Source organism: Cricetulus griseus, chromosome 7, assembly GCF_003668045.3.
Source record: "Cricetulus griseus strain 17A/GY chromosome 7, alternate assembly CriGri-PICRH-1.0, whole genome shotgun sequence".
Lineage (NCBI taxonomy): Eukaryota > Metazoa > Chordata > Mammalia > Rodentia > Cricetidae > Cricetulus > Cricetulus griseus.
In genome coordinates, this window is record NC_048600.1 from 128,611,915 (window position 1) to 128,638,118 (window position 26,204).

General features: G+C 47.5%; 1 protein-coding gene across 2 annotated transcripts in view; it reads left to right on the forward strand.

Moving 5' to 3' along the window:
• Positions 1-5,945: 5,945 nt before the first annotated feature.
• The window catches only part of Unk (unk zinc finger), a gene marked incomplete in the record, with an annotated part of 28,794 nt that continues 8,535 nt past the window's right edge, over positions 5,946-26,204 (forward strand). Inside the window, 8 exon segments of one of the 2 annotated variants that reach the window (XM_027425649.2) lie at positions 5,946-6,152; positions 21,096-21,305; positions 22,218-22,394; positions 22,494-22,624; positions 23,216-23,351; positions 23,881-23,998; positions 24,892-24,976; positions 26,144-26,204. In XM_027425649.2, the coding sequence (XP_027281450.1) occupies positions 6,049-6,152; positions 21,096-21,305; positions 22,218-22,394; positions 22,494-22,624; positions 23,216-23,351; positions 23,881-23,998; positions 24,892-24,976; positions 26,144-26,204 (1,022 nt within the window). 2 annotated transcript variants of the gene reach the window in all.

The window sequence follows — 26,204 nt, forward strand, 5'->3', positions numbered from 1 at the left end:
GGGTATTGAACCCAGGTCCTCTGCAAAAGCAGCAAGTGCTCTTAATCATTGAGTCATCTCTCAAGCATTGCAAAAAAAAAAAAAAAAAAGCTCAATCTTAGGGAGGGGAGGCTAGAGCATACCTTTAATACCAGCTTTAGGGAGGCAGAGACAGGTGGATCCCTGAGTTCAAGGCCAGCCTGATTTACAAAGCAAATTCCAGGACAGCCAAGGCTACACAGAGAAACCCTGTCTAGAAAAACAAAACAAAACAATAAAATCCCAGTCTTTACTCTTGCTTAAAGAACTGTCTTCAGTATATTGCAATATTAAAATGTATAAAACAGCAAACCAAGCTTAAGATAATCAGTCAAGCCGGGTGGTAGTGGCACACAGCATTCAGGAGTTTGAGACCAGCCTGGTCCACAAGAGCTAGTTCCAGGACAGCCTCCAAAGCCACCGAGAAACCTTACCTCGAACCCCCACCCCACCCCCCAGGAAAAAAAAAAAGATCATCAGTCAAAGCTCAGAAAACTGAGACAGGCTGCCTATAATTCTCCATCTTCCTGTTTGTTTGTTTGTTTGTTTGGTTTGTTTATGAGACTGAATCTTTTGTTGTGGTTGTTTTTTGTTTTTCCCAAGACAGAGTTTCTCTGTAGCTTTGGAGCCTGTCCTGGAACTCACTCTGTAGACCAGACTGGCCTTGAACTCACAGAGATCCACCTGCCTCTGCCTACCGAGTGCTGGGATTAAAGGTGTGAGCCACCACTGTCTGGCTATGCTGTCAGTTTTTGCATGAATTTGTTTCAGGGTAGAGCATAGCTGAATATTTGACATGGTAAGCCTCAGGAATCAGTTATGTGAGTAACAGAGTCTACAGCACCACACCTGACCTTTTGGCCCAAAGGTCAATTTGGAGCTGTTTTAGTGGAGCAGAAAATGTGTAATTTGAAAAGACAAGGAAGGAAGGATCTTTGACAGAATCTCTGGTATGAGGGTTCCTCCCAAAGTTTTAATTTTAGATTGTGATTTTTTGGTTTTTTTTTTTTTTTTTTTTTTTTTTTTTGGTAATGCAAGGGATCACGGGCTTGGCCCTAACTGGGCAAGCATTAAACCACCGAGCTACAACCCCATCCCTTGCATTTTTGAGATTTGGTTTCCTTAATTAAGTCAGATTGGCCTGGAATCTCCTATATTGCCAAGACAGGCATTGCTGTTTCCGGAGGGCTGGGATTTCAGGTATATGAATGAGACAGTGCCCACTTCATCCCCTTTGAGACTTGATAATTCTATAGCCCAGGCTACCCTGGAAATCACTATGTAGTCCAGTATATGTTGTGTTGCTATCCTGCTACTTCAGCCTTCTGAGGGCTCGGACACTTGGCTCTGGAGTCCTCTTAACATCACACAGCTTTAATTATTATTTACCTAATTTGTTGTTGTTGGAGATAGGATCTCATGTAGCCCAGGTTGGCCTTGTTTTCTTTCTTCTTGGTTCTTTTCTTTTTTTCTTAGGAGTGAGTCTTTTTTATTTTTTATTTTTTTTTTTATTTTTGGTTTTTCAAGACAGGGTTTCTCTGTGGCTTTGGAGGCTGTCCTGGAACTAACTCTTGTACACCAGGATGGTCTCCAACTCACAGAGATTCTCCTGCCTCTGCCTCTGAGAGCTGGGATTAAAGGCGTGTGCCACCAACACCCGGCTGTGAGTCTTTTTATATAAATTTATTTAATTTTATTTTATGTGCATGAGGTATCAGATCCCCTGGAGTTACAAACAGCTGTGAGCTGCCATGTGGGTGCTGGGAATTGAACCCAGGGCCTCTGGAAGAAGAGCCAGTGCTCTTAACCACTGAGCCACCTCTCCAGCCCTCTTTTTGGTTTTTCAAGACAAGGTTTCTCTATGTAACCATGGCTGTACTGGAACTAGCTCAGTAGGCCAGACTGGCCTCAAACTCAGGGATCTGTTTATCTCTGTCTCCTGAGTCCTGGGATTAAAGAACCACGCTACCACACCCATCTTTCCTCTTCTGCTCCTTCTTCCTCTTTTTTTTTTTTAAGACCATGATGGCTGAACTCACAGGGCTCCACCTGCCTCTGCCAAACCTCTGGCTTCCACACTCATCTGCTTGTGTTTTGAGAGATGATGGTCTTATTAAGTAGTCCAGGATAGACCTCAACTTGTGGCAATCCTCCTGCCTCTGCTTCTCTTGTTGTTGTTGTTATTGAGGCCAGGTTTCTCCATGTAACAGTTCTGGCTGTCCTGATATTTGCTTTATAGACCATGTTAGCCTGGAACTCAGAGATCCTCCTGCCTCTGCCTCCCAAATGCTGAGATTAAAGGCGTGCGGCCACCACACCCTGGCCCTGCCTCTACTTCTTGAGTGCCAGGATTACATGCACGCACCATCCCACTCAGTCATTTTTCTCTGGGTTTTGGTAATTGTCGGAGGAAATCTAACACCTGCCCCGAGGCAAAAACAAGAAGTAAATGCAACTCATCCATCCAAGAGTGGTGGGAGTTAATACTGGTTTTTCTTTTTCCTGAATTGATAAGTGGGAGGAAAAGCAGCACAGGATGGGAGGAACTGAAAATAGAAGACAATCAACACAGATCCAGTGATGTGTGCGGCAGGGGCAGGAGCAGAGTGGACTTGCCTGACCTGGTGAGGGGAAGCCCTGGGTTTGATCCCACACACTTCCGTCAGAGGGACAGTAAATACAACGGCACCGTCTACTGCTGTCCTATGTCCTTTTCCTTCATTAGCTTCCTGAGTGACTTTCTGCAAGTGACTTTTCTGGGTTTCAATTCCCTCTTCAGTAAATTAAGCAATCTAGATGATATCTCCTAACTCCACAGTACATTCTTACCATATGCTTGCTTATTATTACAAATTAAATCTATGAGACATAGTTTCTGTAGTGAGTTCACACTTGGGGACTTCAAGGGACAAATGCAAACCAATTCTTGGGAAGTAATCATAAGAATAAAGCAGTTTGTTATCATTTCTATTTGTCCTTTTGGCATAGCTCATCTTAGAACAGCTCTAGTGGCAAAACAATTGACTTAGTCTGTTTAGGAAATACCAGTTTGTCAGCTTTGTAAACTGACAAATTGGCTTCCAACGTGAGGTTACACAGAACTTAAAAAAAAAAAAAAGTTTGTGTCATTCTGGAACACAATTTCCATTTGCCCCACCCTCTCCTACTCTTCAGATCATTTGAAAAGAGTTTTTAGTCTCTTTTTAGTCTCCTCCCCCGTTTCTTTTGAGAGAGGCTCTCACTATGGAGAGTGGAACTGGCCTGGAGCTTGCAGTATAGACCAAGCTGGTCTCAGACTTGCAGAGATCCATCTCCTCTGTGTCCAAGTGAAGAATTAAAGGTGTGCATCAGCCAGGGTGGTGGTGGTGCACACCTTTAGTCTGAGCACTCGGGAGGCAGAGGCAGGTGGATCTCTGTGAGTTCCAGACCAGCCAGGTCTACAAGAGTGAGTTCCAGGACAGCTTCCAAAGCCACAGAGAAACCCTGTCTCCAAAAACCAAAAAAAAAAAAAAAAAAAAAAATCTTTTTTTTTTTAAAGATTTTATTTATTTATTATGTACACAACATTCTGCTTCCATGTATATCTGCACACCAGAAGAGGGCACCAGCTCTCATAATGGTTGTGAGCCACCATGTGGTTGCTTGGAATTGAACTCAGGACCTCTGGAAGAGCAGTCGGTGCTCTTAACCTCTGAGCCATCTCTCCAGCCCCCACCAAAAAAAATCCTTAAAAAGGGTTTTAAAATTATATTTAATTATTTGTGTCCTGGTGCAAGTATGGAACCTGTTCTCTTATCCCACAATGCAAGGGAGCAAACTGAGATTTCACACTTGGTAGCAAGCGTCTTAAACCCTGAGCTATCTCACTGGACTTTCCTTCCTTCCTTCCTTCCTTCCTTCCTTCCTTCCTTCCTTCCTTCCTTCCTTCTTCCCTCCCTCTTCCCTCCCCCCCCCAACAGAGTCTTGCTATGGAGACCTAGCCTTGGATTCTCTATAGCTGAGATGATCTTAACTCCTGACCCTCCTGCTCCCACCTTGTCTAAGTGCTGGAATCACAAGTTTATTTGGTGCTGAAGACTGAATTCAGGCTTCCTGCAGATTCTTTAATGAGACCAATATTAACTAAAATGATCTCATTTAACTAAAAAAATAAATTTGAAAACAATAGATTTGACTAGGTGAGGGGGTTCACACCTATAATCCCGGCACTTGGGAACCAGAGGCAGGAGGGTCTCTGTGAGTTCAAGTCTAGCCTGATCTAGGTATCAAGTTCAAAGCCAGCCAGGGCTACATAAAAAGAGCCTGCCTGCCTCAGAAACAACAGCAACAATGCGTGGTCAGGGGTGTGGGAGTTGATGTTCAGTGGCTGCTCTTCAAGAGGACCGGGGTTCAGTTCCCAGCACCCACATGGCAGCTCACAACTGTAACTCCTGCTCCAGGGGACCTGACACCCTCACACCAATGAAAATAAAATAAATTTAAATAAATCAAACAAAGCCAAACAACAACAACAAAAAGCATATCACAAGCATAAGAAAATGAAATTGAAATAGATTGGATATAGAATACGAGGTGATGTCCCTGTGATGGACGCTTTTAGTATCTGGTTGTGTGTGCATGATGTATGTGTGAGGGGGCAAGTTTGACCCCATGGGGAAGCCTAAGGACGGCTTCGTGGAGTGGGTTCTCCCTTTCCACCGTTACAAACAGTTCCAGCGATCAAACTCAGGTCTCCAGCTTCGCAAAGAAAGCACTTTTACCCACACCCATGTCCCCACCCCTGTCGTTTTGTTGTTCTTGGCTCGGTATTTAGACAGAGGGTAGCTCCAGCTGACTTGAAACTAGCTATGTAGACCAGGCTGACTTTGAACTCACAGAGATCCACTTTCCTTTGCCTCTAGAGTGCTGGGATCAAGGCATGTGTCACCCAGCTCTTTATTTGTTTGTTTGTTTGTTTGAGACAGGGTTTCTCTGTGTAACAGCCCTAACTGTCCAGGAACTCACTCTAGACCAGGCTGTCCTCGAACTCACACCCACCTGCCTCTGCCTGTGAGTGCTGGGTTTAAAGGCCTGGAACTTGTGATTTTCCTCCCTCAGTCTTGTGATCCTATATCCAGCCCGTAGTGATCATTTCATAAAACCAAATGCCTAAATGTGAGGCTATTGCCCTGTATTTTCCCAAACCAAAAGCTTGTCCCAGAAAGGAGGGCTAGAGTGGATTATAACTCACGCCTTACTCAGACCCTGGCTCTTCACTCGGAGTCTACGGTGAAGCTTCTCACTTTACCAGTACCTAAGAGTACTCTAGATTAAGTTCGCCCTTGGACCTTGGTGTACTGGAAACCGGGTGTTCGGGCCAGTCACTGAGTTCAGGAGCCCAGGTTTCAGGCTTGGTAAACGTCAACGAAGCGCGGAACAATATGGTGTAGTGCAAAGCTTGCTCCAGCCGTCTGCCAGCGGCATACGTTGTCTGCTGATTTACAGGGTACTAAGAAGATGCTGGCTGGCAAGCTTGCTTGCTCGCTCGCTCGCTCACTTGCTTGGAGGCAATGCTCTAGGCTGACTTTAGAAACCTTGCGCAAACTGTGCTGGTACGGACATAAGGTAATTAATGCACTGTTGGCGGTGTAATTACACTTGGAATATTCTGTTTAGGGCCTCCCTAACCGGCTTCTCGTACTTCGAAGGTCCCAGGTTTTAAGGAGAAGCTCTCCTCCTACCACACTGAAAACGCGCTGGTAACAGTTAAGAGCGACTGGACTACAATTACCACAAGCCATCGCGGGTCCTTAGCATCCGGGACACGGTCTGCAAAGATCCCTGGGTATTGTGGTCTTGCGCGTTGGCAGCGACCCTGTGTCAACGCTAAAATTTCAGCCGCAGGGAGGACCACAACTCCCAGCAATCTTTGCTGCCGTGCGGGGGGTCTTCACGTTCTCGTGGCGCGGCGCAGGCGCTGTGGGTCTTCGGCGCGGACCGCGCAGACTGAATAATAAAAGGGGAGCGGCGAAGAGGCAGGAAGACAGGACCATGTCGAAGGGCCCCGGGCCCGGCGGCTCGGCAGCTTCCTCGGCGCCCCCGGCCGCTACCGCTCAGGTGCTGCAGGCACAGCCCGAGAAACCGCAGCACTACACGTACGTAGAGCCCCCCCCCGCCGCGCGCGCACGCCTGACGTCAGCGGCCAGCGTGAGTCACGCGCGCAGGGAGAGCGCGAGGCTGTCTCTCCCTCCCCCCCTTCCTTCTCCAGCTCGGCCCAGACCGGTTCCAGCCTGCTGGGGCCGGTCCCAGCTTCCTCAACTGTCACCAACCTCTGGTCGGGCCGGGGGGCGGGAAACCCGGTCCCAGCCTGGCGTTGGGAAGGCAGCAGCTCGGGTCCCGAGCACACACTTGTCAGGGTAGGCCTTGGAGGCCTGAGTGTGCCTCAGACCGTGAAACCACAGTGCCCGGCTCTCGAGCAGCAGCGATAAGTCCACGACATGACAAGTCGCATTCCGTAGCAACCAGCCCTGGACCTGACCAGAAATGAGTTTGCTTGAAGTCTTGCGTGCACCCGAGGTCTTTTGTATCTCCAAGGCCCGTTAGGTTGTCCACGAGGATCACCCACGCTTGAATTCCCCTAAGCAGTCAAACGTGCAGACACGGCATCCCTCTTTGCAGGCTATGCTGCCTGTCCAGCCTGTGAGGGAGCGACCCCCAGGGTGCTGAGTGACTGCAGGCCCCTCCAGAATCTGGCCAGAGAGGGAGTCTCGTAGCGACACTAAATGAGATTGTCAAAGTGGACAACCCCTGAAAAGCTGCTTGTGTGCAAGTTTAGGTTCCTGACATCGTTGCTGCCATGGCACAGTAGGCCTAGGTGCTGTGGGACAAAGGCCAACGGTGTGGCTCCTCCTGTAAGCCGTGTTGGGTTCCGTTCCCTGCTGTGTCTGGAGTGCCACTTAGGTGCCCGAGCTCTGTGGGTGTTTCAGGTGGAGATTGCAGAACCCGAGAGGTTGAATAACACTCTAGTAAACTAGGAAACAGCTGTTGGGAATAGAATACAGAAAACTAAAGGCAGGCAGGAGCAGCTCTGACTTGACACTCAGAAGACTTTTCGGAGATGGGACTGGGAACATCGGTTATAGGAAATGTATTGGTTTATTGGAGGGACTCTACTGGTGGCTGAAACCTAAGCTTGACCACAGTGTAACTCAGGTTAGCCTTTAAGTTTGTTGGTCCTTTCTTACTGGAGTTCTCTCTGCAACCTTGCCATTGGCTTTTGGTTAAGAAGGTCTAACATTAGAATAATGTCACTTATCTGGCCCCACAGCAGTGTGGTCTTGGTTTGCAAATCTGTAAACTTACTTGGGACTAATTTTTGTATTACATTTATTTAATTGTATGTAAATGTGTGTGGGAACACACGTGCCATGCACAGGTGTGTGAGTCAGAACAGTTTGAAGCAATTGGTTCTCTCTTTTTACCATGTGGGTTCCGGGGATTGACCTCGGATGGCTCAGCTTGTCAGCAAGCGCTTCTTTCCCAGCTCTCACAGCCCAGAGCCTGTGGTGGAGTGTTAGGAACTGAACCTGGGGGAGGGCTCTACCATTGAGCTGTAACTTCACTCACACAGCCATTTATCATTTAGTTACTACTTTTTGAGCCAGGATCTCACAGGGTTGCTTGGGCTGGCCTTGAACTCTGCATCCTCCTGTCCCAGAGTCCTGGGTAGCTGGGAATTACAGCCACTGGGCCTCACTGGGCAACTTTTTAATGATCTCTGGTTGCTTGGATCATGATTTTCAGTACAATTCCAAACCGACTTGACTAAATCTTGGTTTCTTTTTGTGGATGTGTGTGTGATGCATTGTGCACTTGGAGAGTGGGGAGGTCATCTGGTCACTCCTTAGTTCCTTAAGATAGGTTTTTGGGGGCTGGAGAGATGGCTTGGTGGTTAAGAGCACTGGCTGCTCTTCTAGAGGACCTGGGTTCAATTCCCAACACTGTAGTCTCATGGGAATCCCATGTCTTCTTCTGGTGTGTAGACAAGACACCTCTGTACATAAAATAATCTTTTTTTGGGGGGGGGAGTTTCGAGACAGGGTTTCTCTGTGGCTTTGGAGGCTGTCCTGGTACTAGCTCTTGTAGACCAGGCTAGTCTGGAACTCACAGAGATCCGCCTGCCTCTGCCTCCCGAGTGCTGGGATTAAAGGCCTGTGCCACCACTGCCCGGCTCATAAAATAATCTTAAAACAAAAAAAGCAATTGGTTCTTTTACTGAGCTGGCTACCCAGTGAGTTCCTGAGGTCCACTTTCTCCAACCTCCCAACACTGGGGTTATGAACATGTTTGGATATGCCTGGCTTTTTACCTACTGATGAGGATTCAAACTCCAGTCCTCATGCCTGTGCAGCAAACACTCTCAGCCACAGAGCCATCTCTACAGCCATCTTATCTTGTTGTTTTGAAGGATGAGGTCTTGTTGTGTAGCTTTGGCAAGCATGGAGCTCACTGTGTTGCTCAGCTGGGCTCCCCACTAGGGATCCTTTTCTCTACCTCTTTCTCCAGAGTTCTGGGTTTACAGGACATGGCCACCTCTAGTAGCTGCAGTCTATGTTTCTGTGTTATGTTGTCATCGAGATATTATGAAGTTACAGTAGAATGGTTTTCTGACAGATGAAAGGAGTGGGCATAGTGTAATTGTCAGTGTCTGCCTTGTTTGCTGGTGTGTTTTTCAAGATAGGTTTTCACTCTGTAGCCCTGTCTATCGTGGAACTCATTGTATAGACCAGGCTATCTTTGAAATCAACAGAGACCCGCCTGCCTCTGCCTCCCGAGTGCTGGATTAAAGGTGTTGGCACTATGTCCCACTTGTCTTCTGAGTTTCAACAATTATTTTTATGTGTCTAATTTTGTCTGCATGTGTGTCTGTGCAGCAGGGTCATATCTGGTGCCCTTGGAATTACAGATGGTTGTGAGCTGCCATGTGGGTGCTGGGAATCAAACCAGGGTTCTCAGCAAGAACAGCTGGTGCTCTTAGCTGCTAAGCATCTCTCCAGTCCTAATAATCTGATTTTTTGACCTCTTGATTCTTGTTTGACATTTGTTTTTCTATTCCCTGAGGGTTGATGTATAATCATGGAACTTGGCTCCTGAGGCATCTTTATTTATTAGAACATTTGATTACTCCGAGTGTGTGTGTGTGTGTGTTGAGAAATCAGATTTGGTGGCAAGTGCCTTCTGAACCATCTCACCGGCTTGAGACAGCTTTTAAATCAACAGGAATTAATGAAGTACCCACGCCTACCTGGAAGATGGAGGCTACTGATGTTTCTATCTTTGTGTATATTTCTTTTTAATCTACAAAAAAAAAAAATCAAAGAAATCGGCTGTTGAAGTAGATTCTGGCATTCAGAAACAATGACTTGGAAAACTTAATCACCCAGACCTGAGTTTGGAGATCGTGAGGACACAGGTGGTGCAAGTGTAAGACCAAGCCAGCTTCGAACTCACAGAGATCTGCCTGCCTCTGCTTCCCAAGTGCTGGGTTTAAAGGCGTGTGCCACCACCACCCGGTGGACTGGAAATTTCTTTAGAGTCTTTATACATAGCCCAGCCAGACATGGCATTCACTATTTGAGATATGCTTGCCTCTACCTACCTTCCAAATGTGGCATTACAGGAATGTGCCACCATGCCCAGCTAGTTTTTTTTTATTTGTTTTTAAATTTATTTTATGTGTATTGATGTTTTGCCTGCATGTTTCTCTGTGTGATGGTGTCAGAGCCCCTGTAGCTGGAATTAGACAGTTGTGAGCTGTCATGTGGTGCTAGGAACTGAACCCTGGTCCTTTGGAAGAGCAGCCATTGCTCTTAACTGCTGACCCATCTCTAGCCCTAAAATGTTTTGTCTTTTAAAGCTTTCTGACATGTTGGCTTTGGGACAGTTCTCTCTGAAGTCAAGCCTGCCTGAGACTCACCATCTTCCTGCCTGTCATCCTTTCAGGTGCCTGTTCCCATTACTTTTTTATTGTTGGCTTGTTTTATTTGAGGTGAGGATTATGCAGAAGAGGACCCTAAATGACTACTGACCCCCTGTCTCCACCTCTCAGATGCTGGCATTACAGATGTGTGACCAGGAAGGCTTTTGAACACTCCCAGGCCAAAAGATTTATATGAAGAGTAGTTTGAAAGGCCAGGTGGGTGGTGGTGGTGGAGGTGGCGGCGGCGGCGGCGGCGGCGCACGCCTTTAGTCCCAGCACTCGGGAGGCAGAGGCAGGTGGATCTCTGTGAGTTTGAGGCCAGCCTGATCTATAAAACGAGTTCCAGGACAGCTAGAGCTACATAGTGAAACCCTGTCTCAAAACAACAACAACAACAACAACAAAAAAGAGTAGTTTGAAGGATAGTTATTTTGATGGTTTCCTAATCTTGTTTTGTTTTCTAGACAGGGTTTCTCTGTGCAACATCCCTGGCTGTCCTGGAACTCACAGAGATCCACTTGCTTCTGCCTCTGGGATTAAAGGCATGTTCCACCACTGTGGGGCCCCTAATCTTTTCAGTGATCTTGTATTAAGGGACTTGAAATAATCCTTTTAGCAAATAGTTGCCTCACACTTTCTACATTGGAGGAATCAATACAGTGCTTGTAGAAAATGTTGTATCAACGTTCTGTCTATTGTCTAGTTTCAAGTATTCCATTAGCACTCAGGAAAATGATGTGTGTGTGTATGTATATTCATTTCCAGCTTAAGAACCACATGTGCTCTTGAAAGGGCTAAATTTAAGCCAGGAAACCAGATTTAAGAATAGGAAGTTTTAGCCAGGTGGTGGCGGCGGCGGTGGCGCATGCCTTTAATCCCAGCACACGGGAGGCAGAGGCAGGTGGATCTGAGTTCAAGGCCAGCCTGGTTTCCAGAGCAAGTGCCCAGATAGGCTCCAAAGCTACACAGAGAAACCCTGTCTCAAAAAAAACAAAAAATATGAAAGAAGTCTGATTGTGTTTTGGAAAATTCAGGAAGTGAGCATGTATTTAAATCATTATTGCAAATTGGAATAAAACCATATATTACTAGAGTTCAGCTATGAACAACACAAGTCACTGAACAAGTTTTAAGTGGCATCAGCAAGGATGAGCTAAATTACCAGCAATCCGGTTTTTACCTTATTTACATGTTTATCAAATCAAATTAATTTTTCTTCCAACAAAAGGGCTCATTGTGGCCTTACGCCAGGCTCCCCAGATCCCTTTAGTAAGCGCTGAGTGCCCATGCTGAGACTAGACTCTTGAGCCTGGTGCTTGTTAACTGCTGTATCTAAAGCAATGATTAAACTCAGATTTGCTTAATGGTTAAGTCTCTTCGTTTTAACCCAGCTATGTTAGACATTAAAGAAGGCTTTCTCTCAGTCCATATGCATCTGCTTTGTCTGGTGGTTTCTGTCATCCTGGAAAGACTGACTTATTGGTGAGGGCAGCTGGACAACTCTGAGACAACTTAGAACAATACATCTTGGGCACACTCCAAGGACTTCTCTGGAGATAGTGCCTCATGTTTAAGTGCAGAAAACAGGACACCTTCCTGGACCTACTGCTTCCTGCTTCCAGCACCCTGATGCCTGAAGGTGAGGTCTCCATGTGTCTTATAAGCCATGTGCATACGTGGACCACTAGATCCTGCAGCCTGAGCAGCATGCAGGTGGGCTTTCTCAAGAGACCTTTGCCTGGCTGTGAAAGGCCTCTTTGCAGAGAAAGGCCGCTGGCTGTGTTTCCAAGCTGGACAGTATTTCTTTAATAACGTTTATTTCACATTTATGTGTATGAGTGCTCTATCTGCATGTGTGACTTTATGCCAGAAGAGGGCATCAGATCCCACTACAGAAGGTTGTGAGCCACCATGTGGTTGCTGGGAATTGAACTCAGGTCCTCTGGAAGAGCAGACAGTGCTCTTAACCGCTGAGCAGTCTCTGCAGCCCCATTGTTGTTCTTTTATCCAACTTGTATTTGATACTAAGGAAGGGTTTCCCACTAGCAAAGTACGTCTTTTCAAGTTGCAGCTGTGGACAGTTATGGCTCATCCAAGTATACTACCTCTTCCCACCCCTTTATTTTTGAGACAGGATCTCTACATGTAGCCCTGGCTGTCCTGGCACTCGCTCTGTAGACCAGGCTGGGCTGGAACTCACAGAGATCCCCCTACCTCTGCCTCCCGAGTACTGGGAGTAAAGGTTAAAGGCATGCATTACCATGCCTGGCCTCTGTCTTCCCCTTTAACATGGATGAATTTGAGGTACACTAATGTGTACCTCAAGGTGAATGCAAATTTTTCTGCCATTCTTAGCTAACACTTAAAGTTATGTTGCCCTGGTTACTAAAAATGCTAAGAATTTTGGTTTGGTGTCAGCTAGACATGCAGAGTTCCGTACCATAGCCTATAGTCTGTAGATTCACCTTAGCCAATTAAAATGCCTGGAAACAGCTACTAGGAGAAACATGGATAAAACAGTTCATGAGATTTATTTTTTGTTCACTGGGAATATTCTGAAATTACATAGCTAAGAGAAAAAGTATAATCATCTTTTCTTTTTGAGACAGGGTCTCTCTACATAGCCCTGGCTGTTCTGAAACTCACTGTCACACAGGCTTAGAGCTCACCGAGATCTTCCTGCCTCTTCCCCCCCATGTGCTGGGATTACATGCCCCTTGACACTTTTTTCTGCTTTAAAAAAATTATCTATTTTTTAAAATTGGCACATCATGCGTTAGGTATCATTATAACTTTTGTTGGTTTTTTTTGTTTTTGGATTTTTGAGACAGGGTTTCTCTGTGTAGCATTGGCTATCTCTCTCTCTCTCTGTAGATCAGGCTGGCCTCAAACTCAGAGATCCGCCTGCCTCTGCCTCTGAGTGCTGGGAGGGAGTAAAGGTGTGCACCACCACTGCCTGGTTCATGGTAACATTTTCAAACAAAGTGTGTTTTTGCGGTTCTCTTTCCCTCCCATCTCCCCCACAGCCTTGCTCACTGCCTACCCCTGTTATGCCTATCCACCCACCCACCTTGTTAAGGCATTGTCTTAGTGAGCTTAAGGATGGCCTCAAACTGCAGTTCTACCAAGTATGACCTTGAACTTCTGATCTTCCTGCCTCCACCTGAGAGATGAGATTGTAGGTGTGCACTGCTGTGGGTGCTTTATGTGATCCTGGGTATCTAGCCAAGCCTTTATTCGTGCTAGGCAAGCACTTGACCAGTTGAAGTCCATTCCCAGCCCAGTGGCTGCACATGATTGAATACACTGAAAACTATCAACTGTAAACTTTAGTGAGTTTAAGCTGTGTGAACTCTACAGTTGGAATAAAAATTACTACCATACAGAGTCTTTTGAGCATATGACTTGTTGCCAAGCCTCAGCAGCCTTCGGTTCAATATGAGAGAGCTTGTGATTTGCAGGAAGCTCCACGTGCCCTTCTCCCAGCCTTGCAATGTCTGTGTTTTTAGTCTGGGCTTCAGGTGAATGCCTTCCCGCATGTGGGAAGCCAGAGAGCTTCTCAGCTAAGTAGATTCTCACAGCAGGCTTGAGAAGCCTAATGGTTGTTTATGTTGTCTGTGAACTGACAGCTCCTAAAAGGAAAAAAACGTGTTTCCCCAATGGCTTTATGAAATGAACTGGTTTTACTTCCCAAAGTGGGAGGGAGGTGGAGAGAATGTCTGCTAAAGGGTAAGAGACAACATTGAAATGGTTTCAGGTTTGCATGGGTGGCCCATGTCTTCCAGGCATTTAGGTTGGTCTAATGGCTCTGCATTCGTTGTAGTAACCACCACAAACTTTTTATCATTTCTCTGCAGAATACCTCAATTTTCACCCCTTTTTTCTTTGCCAGTGTGTAGAATTTGACAACAGTATCGAGAGCTGAGGAGAGAGAGAAGATGGAAAGGAGTCTAGCAAGTAAAAAATGTCGTAGCATTCTCTGTGTGGTGACCTTTTTCCTGTTGGTGGCTCGATTTGTTTAGGAGCTAAAGAAGATGCGACCTCTACCAGCACATCATGTCGTACTTGAGTTTGTCAAACATTGCCCCCTGCCTACTTTGTATGCTACAGTTTGCTTCCCATGTTCAGCACTGACTCACTGTTTCCTGGCAATATTTGAAACCCTGCATGGCCACCATCGGTCCTGAAAGACTGGCTTCTTATAGGAGTGGGAGGTTCAGGGCTTATTCATGGAAATCTGGTCTATTTACAAAACAGTTTTCACAGAAGAGAAGTAGATGTGTTCCAGATAAAAAGTTGATTAAATCATTCTATATGGTGTGTTATTAATTAAAATTTCAACTAGTTTTTTCGTCTTAGTTTTTATTTTGTTATTTACTGTGTCTTTTGATGTTATTTACATGGTATTGGTTATGTGCTGATCTGATTCTTTGGCTTGTGTGAGTAAAGTATGTTTAAATTAAACGTAGTATAAATCAAGCCAGGCAGTGGTGGCACCTGCCTTTAATCCCAGCACTCAGGAAGCAGAGGCAGGCAGACCTCTGTGAGTTTGAAGACAGCCTGGTCTACAGAGCTAGTTCTAGGACAGCTAGGAGCTAGGGCTGTTATACAGAGAAACCCTATCTTGAAAAACAAAACCATCGTATAAATCAGAAATCAATACTTCTATCTTCTATTTGAAAATTCCTGTATTTTACTATTGATGTAAGAGTCCTTTGCCTATGGCATTCGTGTTTAAAGATAGCCCTTGTCTCTATCTCCCCACCTCCCTCCTCTTCTTCCTTTGGATATGTAGCCTTGCTTGGCTGTCCTGGAATTTGCTATGTAGATCAGGCTGGCTCCAAACTCTTAAAGATCCATCTGCCTCTGCCACCTGAGTACTAGAATTAAAGGTGTGTGCCATCACACCTGACTCTTGTTTTCTTTAGTAACTTGTGGTATTGTGTAGCCTGAGAGACATGCTGCTTGGCACACTCTCAGAGCAGCATCATGGGCACCTATTTGGTGCTACTTGTATTTTCCTTTAGCTCGCTTAAAGCACAGTTAGCAGTCAGCAGGATGGGTAAGGGGTCTGTTTCATGGTCATATCAACTGTGGTGAGGCCCAGTGTGTAGTTTACTGAGAACAGCCACAGGGCAGGTTGCTGTGAGGGTTCCTTGAACTCATATAGGTGGAGCTTAGAGCCACCTGGAGCTGGGTGTGGTGTGCTCATATGTGTCTCAGCAAACATCGTAGCAAAGGACAGTCCCTGGCAATTGCAAAGGGTCAGATTCACTGGAGAGCAGGTTTGACTCAAGTCACCTGGTATTGGAATACTGGATGTACCACTTTATTTGACTTCTTTCAGGGTTTGTGTTCTGTCCAAGTCACTCCTTTCAGTTGCCTTGCTGCCTCATTCAGTAGCTTAACTGGGTGCCTTCCTCAGCAGCCTCTGCATCAAAATGGAGTGGCACCCATAGGGTCCGTGGTCAGAGTCCCAAAGCACAGCCTTCTTTCCATGTCTCCTCCTGCCCACTAACTCTGCAGAGCTCTGTTGGAGGCCTGGGTCTGGAGTGCTATTCAGGCTGACCTACTTGACTATGTAGCCCAGGCTAGTCTGGCCTTGAACTCAGAGTGATCTGTCTTACCTTTCCGAGTGCTGGACTAGAGGCATGAGCCCCACACCTGGCTGTGATGGCTCTTTGCTCAGGTGCCCCTTGGTGCGTAGCCTTCAGGGTTTCTGAGGAGTTGGCTGCAGAATGGTTCTTAGTCTGTTTAGTTCTCAGATCTTGTCCTTTTGAAACTATTTTCTCTGAGACAGGCTGTTAACTGTGTATGTCAGAATGGCTTCCAATTTACAGGAACTTCCAGCCTCCTGAGTGCTAGGATTAAGTCATGTGCTCCAGAACCAGCTGCCATTGGACCTTTTGATGTATAGAGGTGGGCTGGAGTTTACTGGAAGCAGCTGTGCATTATCTGCTGAAAACTCGGCTCACCTGAGGTCATAAGGCCCACACCTGTCATGCTGTCTGCAGAAGACAGAGAGGCAGGAGGCTATACTGACAACTTAGTGGAACTCTGTGTCAAAACAGTGAAAAAGCCAAGTGGTGCTGGCACATGCCTTTAATCCCACCACTCAAGCTGGGGGGGGGGGGGAGGTTCCTCTGAGTTCGGAGGCCAGCCTGATCTGTAGAGCAAGTTCCAGGACAGCCAGGGCTACACAGTGAAAACCTGTCTCAAAAAAAAAAAAAAAAAAAAAAAAGAAAAGAAAAAAAGAAAGAAAAGGTGGAAGCCAGTGACTTCTAAGGTCTTGTCCTGATTTGGGAACTATTTTCCAGTTAGTACAAAGTAGGAGAGTAAAGGAAAAATGGGAAATTCTGAGCAAACACTTTGATGCATAGTTAATAGAGTGTACAGTTTCAATAATGGCTTATGCATGAATTTAGAAATCTCTCTGATTTAGTGAGTTGAAAGTAACATTTTATGTGTATGAATATTTGCCTGAATGTATGTTAAATATACCATGTGCCTGAGTCAGATCCCCAGGAACTGGAGTTGCAGACAGTTTTGAGCCACCCTGTGAGTCCTGGGAATCAAACCCAGGTCCTCTGTAAGAACACAATGTGCTGGGTGGTAGTGGCACACACCTTTAGTCCCAGCACACAGGCGGATCTCTGAGTTCAAGCCAGACTGGTCTACAAAGCGGGTTCCAGGACAGGCTCCAAAGCTACTAAGAAAGCCTGTCTCAGGAAAACCGAAATAAAACAAAACAGCCAATGCTCTTTTTTTTTTTGGTTTTTGTTTTTTTGGTTTTTTTGTTGTTGTTTTTTGTTGTTTTTTGTTTTTTTTTTTTGGTTTTTTTGAGACAGGGTTTCTCTGTGGCTTTGGAGGCTGTCCTGGAACTAGCTCTTGTAGACCAGGCTGGTCTCGAACACAGAGATCCACCTGCCTCTGCCTCCCGAGTGCTAGGATTAAAGGCGTGCGCCACCAACGCCCGGCCCAGCCAATACTCTTAACCACTAAGCCATCTATCTCTCCAGCTTCAAAAGTAGCAAATATCTGTATCTATGCTTTAAGTGCATATGGATGTTTTACCTGCATTTATGTCTGCATCAAGGGCACGCATGACCCCTGAAAAGGGAGTGTGATCTCCTGGGAATAGAATGGCAGCTGTGCACTGCTCTGTGGGTGCTGGGAATTGGGCCCCGAACCTGGAAGAGCAGCCACTATTCTGAACTGCTGAGCCATCTCTCCAGGCCCCCAAAAGTAGCTTTCCTTTTTCTCACATACTGTTTGTGTGTGTCCACGAATTTGTGTGTGCCTGAGCATGATGAGAGGCTCATGTGTTTGTCAGGACAACTTTGTGGAGTCAGTTGTCTCTTTCTGGGATTGAACTCACGCTGTCAGGCTTGCAGAGCAAGCCCCTTTATCCACTGCCATCTTGTGGGCCTAAAAATATCCTTTTAAAAAACTGAATTGGCTCTTGTCTTTCAGGAATTGTTTGTGCGTTGTGGTCCAGTCCCATGTGCTCAGTCTGAGTTGCACTCTAGCATTTCTCACAGGGTGGAGGGCTGGGTGCTTCCTCATGGTGGTCTGCCTCGTGGTAGCATCACAAGATGAGCCTGTTGGTGTTTCCTTTGTGAGCGTTTGATTCCTTGATGGTTATATTCAGAGAAAATGCATATATTGTTTTGTAGTCAAAGCTCTCTACTGGATTTGTACAGGTTTGTTGAAGTGTATATATGACAGTAGGATGAACTTAGCAGCCATAACCTGAAATCTAAAAGCATAAAACTTTGATCACAGACATGACATCCTAAGTAGAGGGCTAAACTGATGTTTCATTCAGTAAAGTGTTTATCTCCTAAGCGTGAGGGCCTGGCATAAGAACCCAGGCATGGCAGTACAGGCCTGTGACCCCGCGTTTGGGATGTGGAGACCGTAGGAGACCGTAGGTGGCTTGCTGGCCCACCAAGCTAGCCAAATTGTTGAGCTCCAGGTTCAGTGAGAACCTCTGCTTAAAAAAAAAAAAAAAAAAAAAATAGGTGAACGCAACAGAGGAATACACCCAACATCAACCTCCGGCCTCCACACATGTACACACACACATACATGTGTAAGTACAAAAATAAAGAAAAATTAAAACCAATTGGGAAGTTTTTCTCCTCATTCTATGTAGTAGGTTGCAGGTATGGGTGGGCAGGTTGATATATATATATATATATATATATATATATATATATATATATTTCTGATTAACAAAGCTAATATTTGCAAAATGTACGTGAACAAGTGAATTTTGTGTTATGTTCCATCCCCACAATAGCTGTGCAGATAGTGTGTAGATGCCCAAATTGAAGAAGTTCTAAAGGAATGTTCGTCTCAAGCATTTCAGATAAGGTATATTCAGCCCATACAGGAAATGTGTCTGAGTAGTAGGCATAGCAGGGTAAGAACTGTAAGAAATGCCTAGGGTGGGTCTGAGTGTGTAGCTTAGCAGTACAGTGCTAGCCTACTGTGTGTAAAGCCGTGGATTCTGTCTGCAGCATTTCCACAGCAGGGGAGCTAACAGACAGTTAGGTGGAAAGCAAGGAAGACTTGCCAGAAGTGGCACCCAAAAGATTCGTTCCCATTCAGTCCAGCCCTTGGTGGTTTCTGCAGGTAAGCAGTGAGACTGAGCAAAGACAGGGACGTTCTCTGGCCGCAAGCACTGCAGCTGTGGCCAGAATGCAGAGGAGTCGAGAGAGACCGAGCTGGAAAACACACACTGGGCCAGATGGATGGGGCTAGGCATGCCAGGCTGAGTACGGTGGCCGCTTACCCGGGCTTCAGGAAGACAGGATAGTCCTATTAGAAAGTGCTGTGTGCCTGACATGGGGCAGCAGCAATGGGTCAGAAGTGTGGCTTTAAATGCCTCTGTCCTTACCTGAGGAATCCTGTCACGCAGAACTTGAGGAGCCATCTACATGTGGCACCGTAGACATTTCTGCCTCAATTATACAAGCTCCATGTGCATAGCTTTTCATGAGGACAACTACGCCCAAAGCTAGGGACCACATACTAACTTTATCCCTGTCTCCTGTGTTCTCACCAAGATGCTGACACCAAACTCTGTGTTTTGTTTTATTGTTGTTACTGAGACAGAGTCACTAAATAGTCCTGGCTAACCTGGAATCCTCTTGTACAGGCTGGCTTTGAACGTGGAGATCTAGCTGCCTCTGCCTCCTGAGGGCTGAGATTAAAGGTGTGCACCACCAAGCCTGACCTCAAATGTTTTATTTTAGCTGGGTAGTAATAGTGTCAGCCTTTGATCCCAGGACTGAGGAGGCAGTGGCAGGAGGATCTCTGTGAGTTCGAGGCCAGCCTGGTCTATCTGCCTGTGCCAAGTGGTGGGGTTAAAGACGATGCCACTGTACCCTGTCAAACTTTTAGGAGCATCAAAATTAATTTTACAAATAAAAACACTGGTTGTTATCTAGTGGTAACATGGCTTGCACTCATTATCCTAGCTACTTGGGTGGCTGTTTTTTTGTTTTTTTGTTTTTGTTTGCTTGTTTGTTTGTTTGTTTTTTAGAAAGAGTAACCACTCTAGCTATTCTTGTCTTCGTGGGAGACACACATGAGCAGGACAAACACCCACTCCTTTTTCAGTGTCCTCATTGCTTGGCCCAGTCCCTGTACCCACACATGCTGCTTAACTCCTGGACACTTCTGATTGATCCCATCCGCGGGCCTGCCTACGCAGCCTGCTTGTATTGGTTTGATGCGGCCTCAGGCATCTGGGCAGAGTCCTGTGTCTGTACCTCCAGATCTAGGCTCCACCCAAGCCTGGACAACAGTTAGTTCAAATCAGTGCTACAGACTCACTCCCTTGTGTATGCAACATTGTGCAGTTGCTTGCCTGTACTGTTTGGCTCGAGAGAGTAAATGGCCTGCCAAATGGTTTCAAAGAGAGTGGCATCTGCTGACCCTGGAGCCCATGGAAAGGTGGAAAGAGAACCAGCTCCACAAAGCTGTCCTGTGACCTCCACAAGTGTGCTGTAACGAGTACACCCTTTCCCACCCACCCACACATCATGCACATAGATACAATGAAATATTTAAGGGGGGGGGGGCTCCAGATACGGTTCAGAGGTTAAGAGCACTGACTGCTCTTCCAGAGGTCCTGAGTTCAATTCCCAGCAACCACACGGTGGCTCACAACTGTCTGTAATGGTATCTGATGCCCTCTTCTGGCATGAAGGTTTACATGCAGACAGCATTCATATACCTAAAAAAAAAATACATTAGAAAAAAATTTTAAGCTGAGCTGATTTCCCATTCAACACAGTCTCCATCCCACTCTAGGAGAACCTTAGACTAGATTAAGGCAGAGAGGAAAACAAATAGATGGGGTGTGTTCTGTCAGGGTAAATGGGTTTGAAGCCCTCCACTGGGTGGAGTCATTTTTGGAATACCCTGGCTTTCACACGAGGGTAGAGGAGACAGACTCCAGTATTTGATCAGCCCCAGCTGTTGCAGATCTTAGATGAGATCTGCAACAAAGAGGGAGGGTCTCTTCAGAACTTCGGTGTGAGCTTCATGGACCAAATATCATGCAGGTCATAATACTAAAGACATCGCGAGGATAGTGATCATAACAGTCCAGAGGGACACTTTATAAATGGGTGCCACAGCAGTGTCTCCCCTAAGTGACTGGGTGTTTCTCCCCTGAACCCACAGAGCCAGCTTGGTCCCTGGTACAGGGGAGGTCTTTGGGGATTGGCAGGTGTCTGTGGGCAGCAGGGAATCACAGACCCTGAGGGAGGCTGCTTTTGCTCTTGTGAATAACCCTTGTCCTGTGATTAGTGGCTTGGCCTTGGAAACCTCAGCTGGCTCAGCCAAGTTGCTGCTGAACGCTGCAGCTAGCCTGTGCCACACACAGTGTTCCTGTGACCTGTGGCTCCTGCCTTTTATACTGGTGTAGAACTTAGATGTTGGAACATGTCTAAAAGTCTAGCCTCAGCCCTGGAACGCTCCTTTCCTGGTGGGACTGGCACTCTAGAACAGGGCCCTTGAGGCTTGATGGTGTTTTCCTGGGAAGTGAGGAGCTTCACTCTGCTCCCGGCCTGCCCACCCCTCATTGACTGTCTCTCTGCAGGTACCTGAAGGAGTTCCGCACAGAGCAGTGTCCACTCTTTGTGCAACACAAATGCACACAGCATCGGCCCTACACCTGTTTCCACTGGCACTTCGTGAACCAGCGGCGCCGCCGCTCGATCCGCCGTCGGGACGGCACCTTTAACTACAGTCCAGACGTCTACTGCACCAAGTACGACGAGGCTACAGGCCTCTGCCCAGAGGGCGACGAGTGAGTGCCCTGCCAACTCTCAGAGGAGCCCCAGGTCTCCTTCTGGGTCAGATGCCCCCAGAATAAGCTTGGTACATCCATGGGAGGGCTGTCTACAACCTATAGGTCAAACTTGGGCGCACCCTTGCCCTAACATAAAGGTACAGCAGTAAATGGGAATGGCTTTCATTTCCTCCTCCTATCATGTGAAAACCAAAAATCAGCCTTTTCTTCCACTAACCCCCAGGACCACATTTGAGCAAAGTTGATGCCCTGGGTTTTCTTTGATCCCTCATGTCCTGTCCCCATCTGCTGCACTCTCCTGTGCAGTCCCACTATGGTGGCATTTAAACTAGTTTCCCTGTTTGCTGATCGTTGTTTGAGGTGGGGTCTCATAACGAAACCCTGGGTGGCCTCAGATTCGAAGAGACCCACTGCGTCTACCTCCCAGGGGCTGGGCTTAAAGGCATGCGCCACCACACCTACCTTGTTTGCTAACTTTAAATGTCTTCACAGTTTCCTGTTGAGGAATTGAGTATGCCACTCTTAACAAGTGAGGTGACCTTGCTTGTCACTGTTTCAACCTCAGGAAAGTGCTGGAAGCACATCCAGGGTCTGTGGTACAGCAGACTGCACTTCTCCTATAGTGGCCAACCTTTTTCATAGAGGTCAGGCTGGCTGATCTCCTCAGAAGCCTGTTAAAGCTCATGGGGCATGTGTGCCAGTTCCAAGGGTCCATTCTTGGAAGTCCCTGCATTGGATAGCATTTATTATCCAAACATCTGTTCATCTAGAATCGTGTCCCTTGAAGCAGCTGCAGGCATGCTGACCACAGAATTCATCATTCCTCCACTGTACCCCCTGGATCATGGTGACAGCCCTTCAGCAGCTGGCCTCTGGAGGCGGAGCTGACTGACTTCTGCTGTGTTCCAGGTGCCCATTCCTGCACAGGACAACGGGGGACACTGAACGCAGGTACCACCTTCGTTACTATAAAACTGGAATCTGCATCCATGAAACAGACTCCAAAGGCAACTGTACCAAAAACGGCCTACACTGCGCTTTTGCCCACGGCCCACATGACCTCCGCTCCCCTGTTTACGACATCAGGTAGGCTGATGCTGCTGACTTCTATAAGACAAGAGAGTGATGCACTGTTTCCCCTTCTCTCAACCCCCTGCTACCTTCTGTCCTGTCCTTTTCTCCCAGGGAGCTCCAGGCCATGGAGGCCTTACAGAATGGCCAGACTACAGTAGAGGGCAGCATAGAAGGCCAGTCAGCTGGGGCTGCGAGTCATGCCATGATAGAAAAAATCCTCAGTGAGGAGCCTCGGTGGCAAGGTACAGGCAACCTTAGGTGGTCTCTGCACTCCCCGTCCACAGCTACCCGATGACCCGGCTTGAAACCACCTATGGCTTTTTTCAGCTGAAGGGACCACTTCTGTTAGGAGGAATCTAGTCCTTTATCATACCATTTGAAAACTTTAAGCGTTTGTTTATGTGTATCAGTGTTTTGTTTGAATGTATTTCTGTGCACCGTGTGCATGTTTATGGATGGTTGGGAGCCATCGTGTGGGGCTGGGAAACTGAACCCAGGTCCTCTACAAGCACAGCAAGTGCTCTTAACCACTGAGCCATTTCTTTAGCCACCCCACCCCTTCATCCCATGTTAAACCTATTATCCAAGAGGCATTTGTAAGGGAGTTTCCAGATAGACGCATTCCCAAGATTCCCTTGGACTTTCACACCCATCCATCCATCCACCCCCTCCCCCCTCCCACACACTCATGCCCTGGCCTGTAAAGAAGGGATCCTGCTCATGACTTGCATGGGAACCTCAGCTCTAGGACCCCCTTCCCTGCACTCTACTCTGCTGTTGTTAGGGTTCTCCAGCCCTATTCCCTGACCCCTGCCCTCTGGCCTTCTGTGCAGAGACTGCTTATGTCCTGGGGAACTATAAGACAGAGCCATGCAAGAAGCCCCCACGGCTGTGTCGCCAGGGCTATGCCTGTCCCTACTACCACAACAGCAAGGACCGGCGGCGGAGTCCCCGGAAGCACAAATACAGGTCCTTTGGCCCCAAGAGGCCAGCCATGGGAGGGAGGAATGGCAAGGAAGGGGCTGTGGCTGAGACTGCTACTACCATGGCTCTCAGGGATGTGGGAAGACAAGCCCTGGAGTTTACAGGGCCCAGTTACAAAGGGAGGGACTATAAAGGGTGACGGAATGGTGGGAACCCTGTCCAGTTCTTGCATGAGACCCGTCCGTTTCCAATTCCTTAGGGTGCGTGCTGGCATAGGGCCAGGATAGTGTGGGAAATGTGTAGCTGTGGCCTGACTCTTGAGCTGTCAGAGGTTCAGTGCCTGGCTGAAGGGAGCAAAGCTGTGTCCTCCTTGGTGACATGGCCCTGGGCCAGAGGAACAGTCTGACTTAGTACCCTAGTAGAGACACTTCCTCTATAGCTGGTCTTCCCCAGTTCTGCCCCTGAACTTGTGAGGGAGACCAGAGAGGGGACCCCTGCACAAGGACCCACGTGGCACTGTGCAGGGCCTAGTCTCACCCTCTTGCCACTGTCTGACCCCTTCTCATTGGACCAGGTCATCTCCATGTCCAAACGTCAAGCATGGGGACGAGTGGGGAGACCCTGGCAAGTGTGAAAATGGAGACACCTGCCAGTATTGCCACACCCGCACAGAGCAGCAGTTCCACCCAGAGGTAGGCCTTGAGAGGAGGGGCAGGAGTGATGCACTGTGTCCACTCTGGGAACCGAGGAGACAGGCGAGAAGGAGGGCAAGTGTTGGCACTACCCCAGAGGAGGGATTTGTGGGTAGCACCTCAGTATGTAGCTTCTTTTGTTCTGAGCCCACCCTGCCTCAGTTCTCTGCTTCCAGTTGGTTTCCCAGCCCACCCAACAGAAGGCATAGCTAGGAGCTGATGGTCTGGCCATCCTGGACTTTGCACTGCTTATGGTTCTTACAATCTTCTGACCGTTGCGGGTCAGAGCCCGAGAGACAGGGACAGCAGCCTCCTTGCTGTATTCTACCTGCACGGTATTAGTTTACTGCCTCTCCAGTGGTTCCTGTGCCTGCCCTGGTTCTGTGGAAGCCAGGATACAGCGGCATAAAGACAACCTTATGTGGCTGTAGACATGACAGGCAAGTTAGATCCAGTAGAGATCACAAGTCCAGGCCCCCAGTAGACATTTTGAAAGTGACTCTGTGCTTCTTGGGTTCCTGGCTCACTTAATACTTAATACATGCCCGTAGGTGTCACCCCAGTCAGTTCCTTTGTGATGACTGGTGGAACCTGTGACTCCAGAAGGGAGGGCATTGATGGTGTAGGCTGCCCCGAGAGTTGAGGATGTTGATAAGGAGAAGCTTGGTGTAAGGGTGCGTGCCTGTCACCCCAGCACATGAGACAGTGTGGCAGGACAGTTATCAACTTATGACAAGCATAGGCCGTATGTCAGCATCCTGTCCCCAGAAAAAGTTGATAGAGACGGGGGAGTGGAAAGGGAGAAAGTGGAGGGCAATTCCAAGCTAGCCCTGCATCAGTGAAAGAGTTGGCCTGTGGTTGAACTTGCGCTGTTTCTTCCCTGGCCCCTCCAGATCTACAAATCCACCAAGTGCAACGATATGCAGCAGTCGGGTAGCTGTCCCCGAGGACCTTTCTGCGCTTTTGCCCACATAGAACGTATGTACGCAGTTCCCAGGGCCCGAGGGCCGTTCCCTGTCTTCCTTTTCCTCTCCTAACCTCTGCTGCGGCTCAGGCATGGGAACTGTCCCTAGCAGTATCCTGTGCACAGGAGTCTTTGTCTGCCTTCATCTCCACTGGAAGTTAGAGTCCCCTAGCCACTCTGGAACTGACCGTGAAGCCCCGGTGCAGCTTCCAAGAGCCTGAGATGAACTCAGGCAATTCCTGCCCTGCTGGGTAGTGAGTCCCAGGTGACACTGAGGCACCAAGCATTAAAAGCAACTTGAGATCCTAACCAGCCAGCCTGTGTCACCATGAACATGGAGTGGAGCCCTTAGTACGAGGTGGCCCCCATATGTCATAGGAGTTTTGGGTTACATGCTAAAGAGACAGATGGCAGGCAGGTTAAATTTCAATGTCTTTACTTCATCCAGTATAAAAATGATAACATAGCTGGGTGTGATAGTGCACACCTTTAATCCCAGCCCTCAAGAAGCAGAGGCAGGTGGATCTGAGTTTGAGGCCAGTCTGGTCTATATAGAGTTCCAGGGCTATGTAACAAGACCCTGCCTCAAAATAAAATATCATTTCGCAAGTAATTAAGTTAAAGTATCAAGCAGTTCACCATCTTTGTGCCAAGTCTTAGAGAACCGATAGTCATTTTAACCTCTGCAGCCCTGTCAGTTTAAGTCAGCTCATTGCAAGTGCTCAGTGCAGCAGGTGGCTCAGTGCTTCTGTGTGAACTAGCTCAGGTCTGGAGGGTCCACTTTGGCTCCAGGCCTCTCTTCCATCATGGAGGGGGTGATGGCACGGGTGTTGGGTTGGTGCCTGTCTCGATGGCAGATCAGGCCTCTGCTATGCCTCACCCTCTGTCTCTGAGGTGAGAGAGAACAGACAAAGAGCTCTGGCAGGGGAAAACATGGAGGGCACAGAGGTAGCTGGTGGCTGTAGGTACTGGAACCACCCACTTGAAGCCACACAGAGAAGCGATAAGTAGTTTGGGCCATATGCAGTGGGGTTGAAATGAACTCTTGTGACTCCTCTCTTGCTATCTTAGAAGACTTGCTGACCTTTCTGACCCCATGTCCTTTTCTGTCAAGTGAAGCCATCACATTACTTGTGCAAGACCTGCCTCGGGAGCCTGCTGACCCCTGTCCTCTCTTGCAGCGCCACCTTTAAATGATGACATGCAGCCTTCCTCAGCTGTATCCAGTCCTACCCAGCCGGG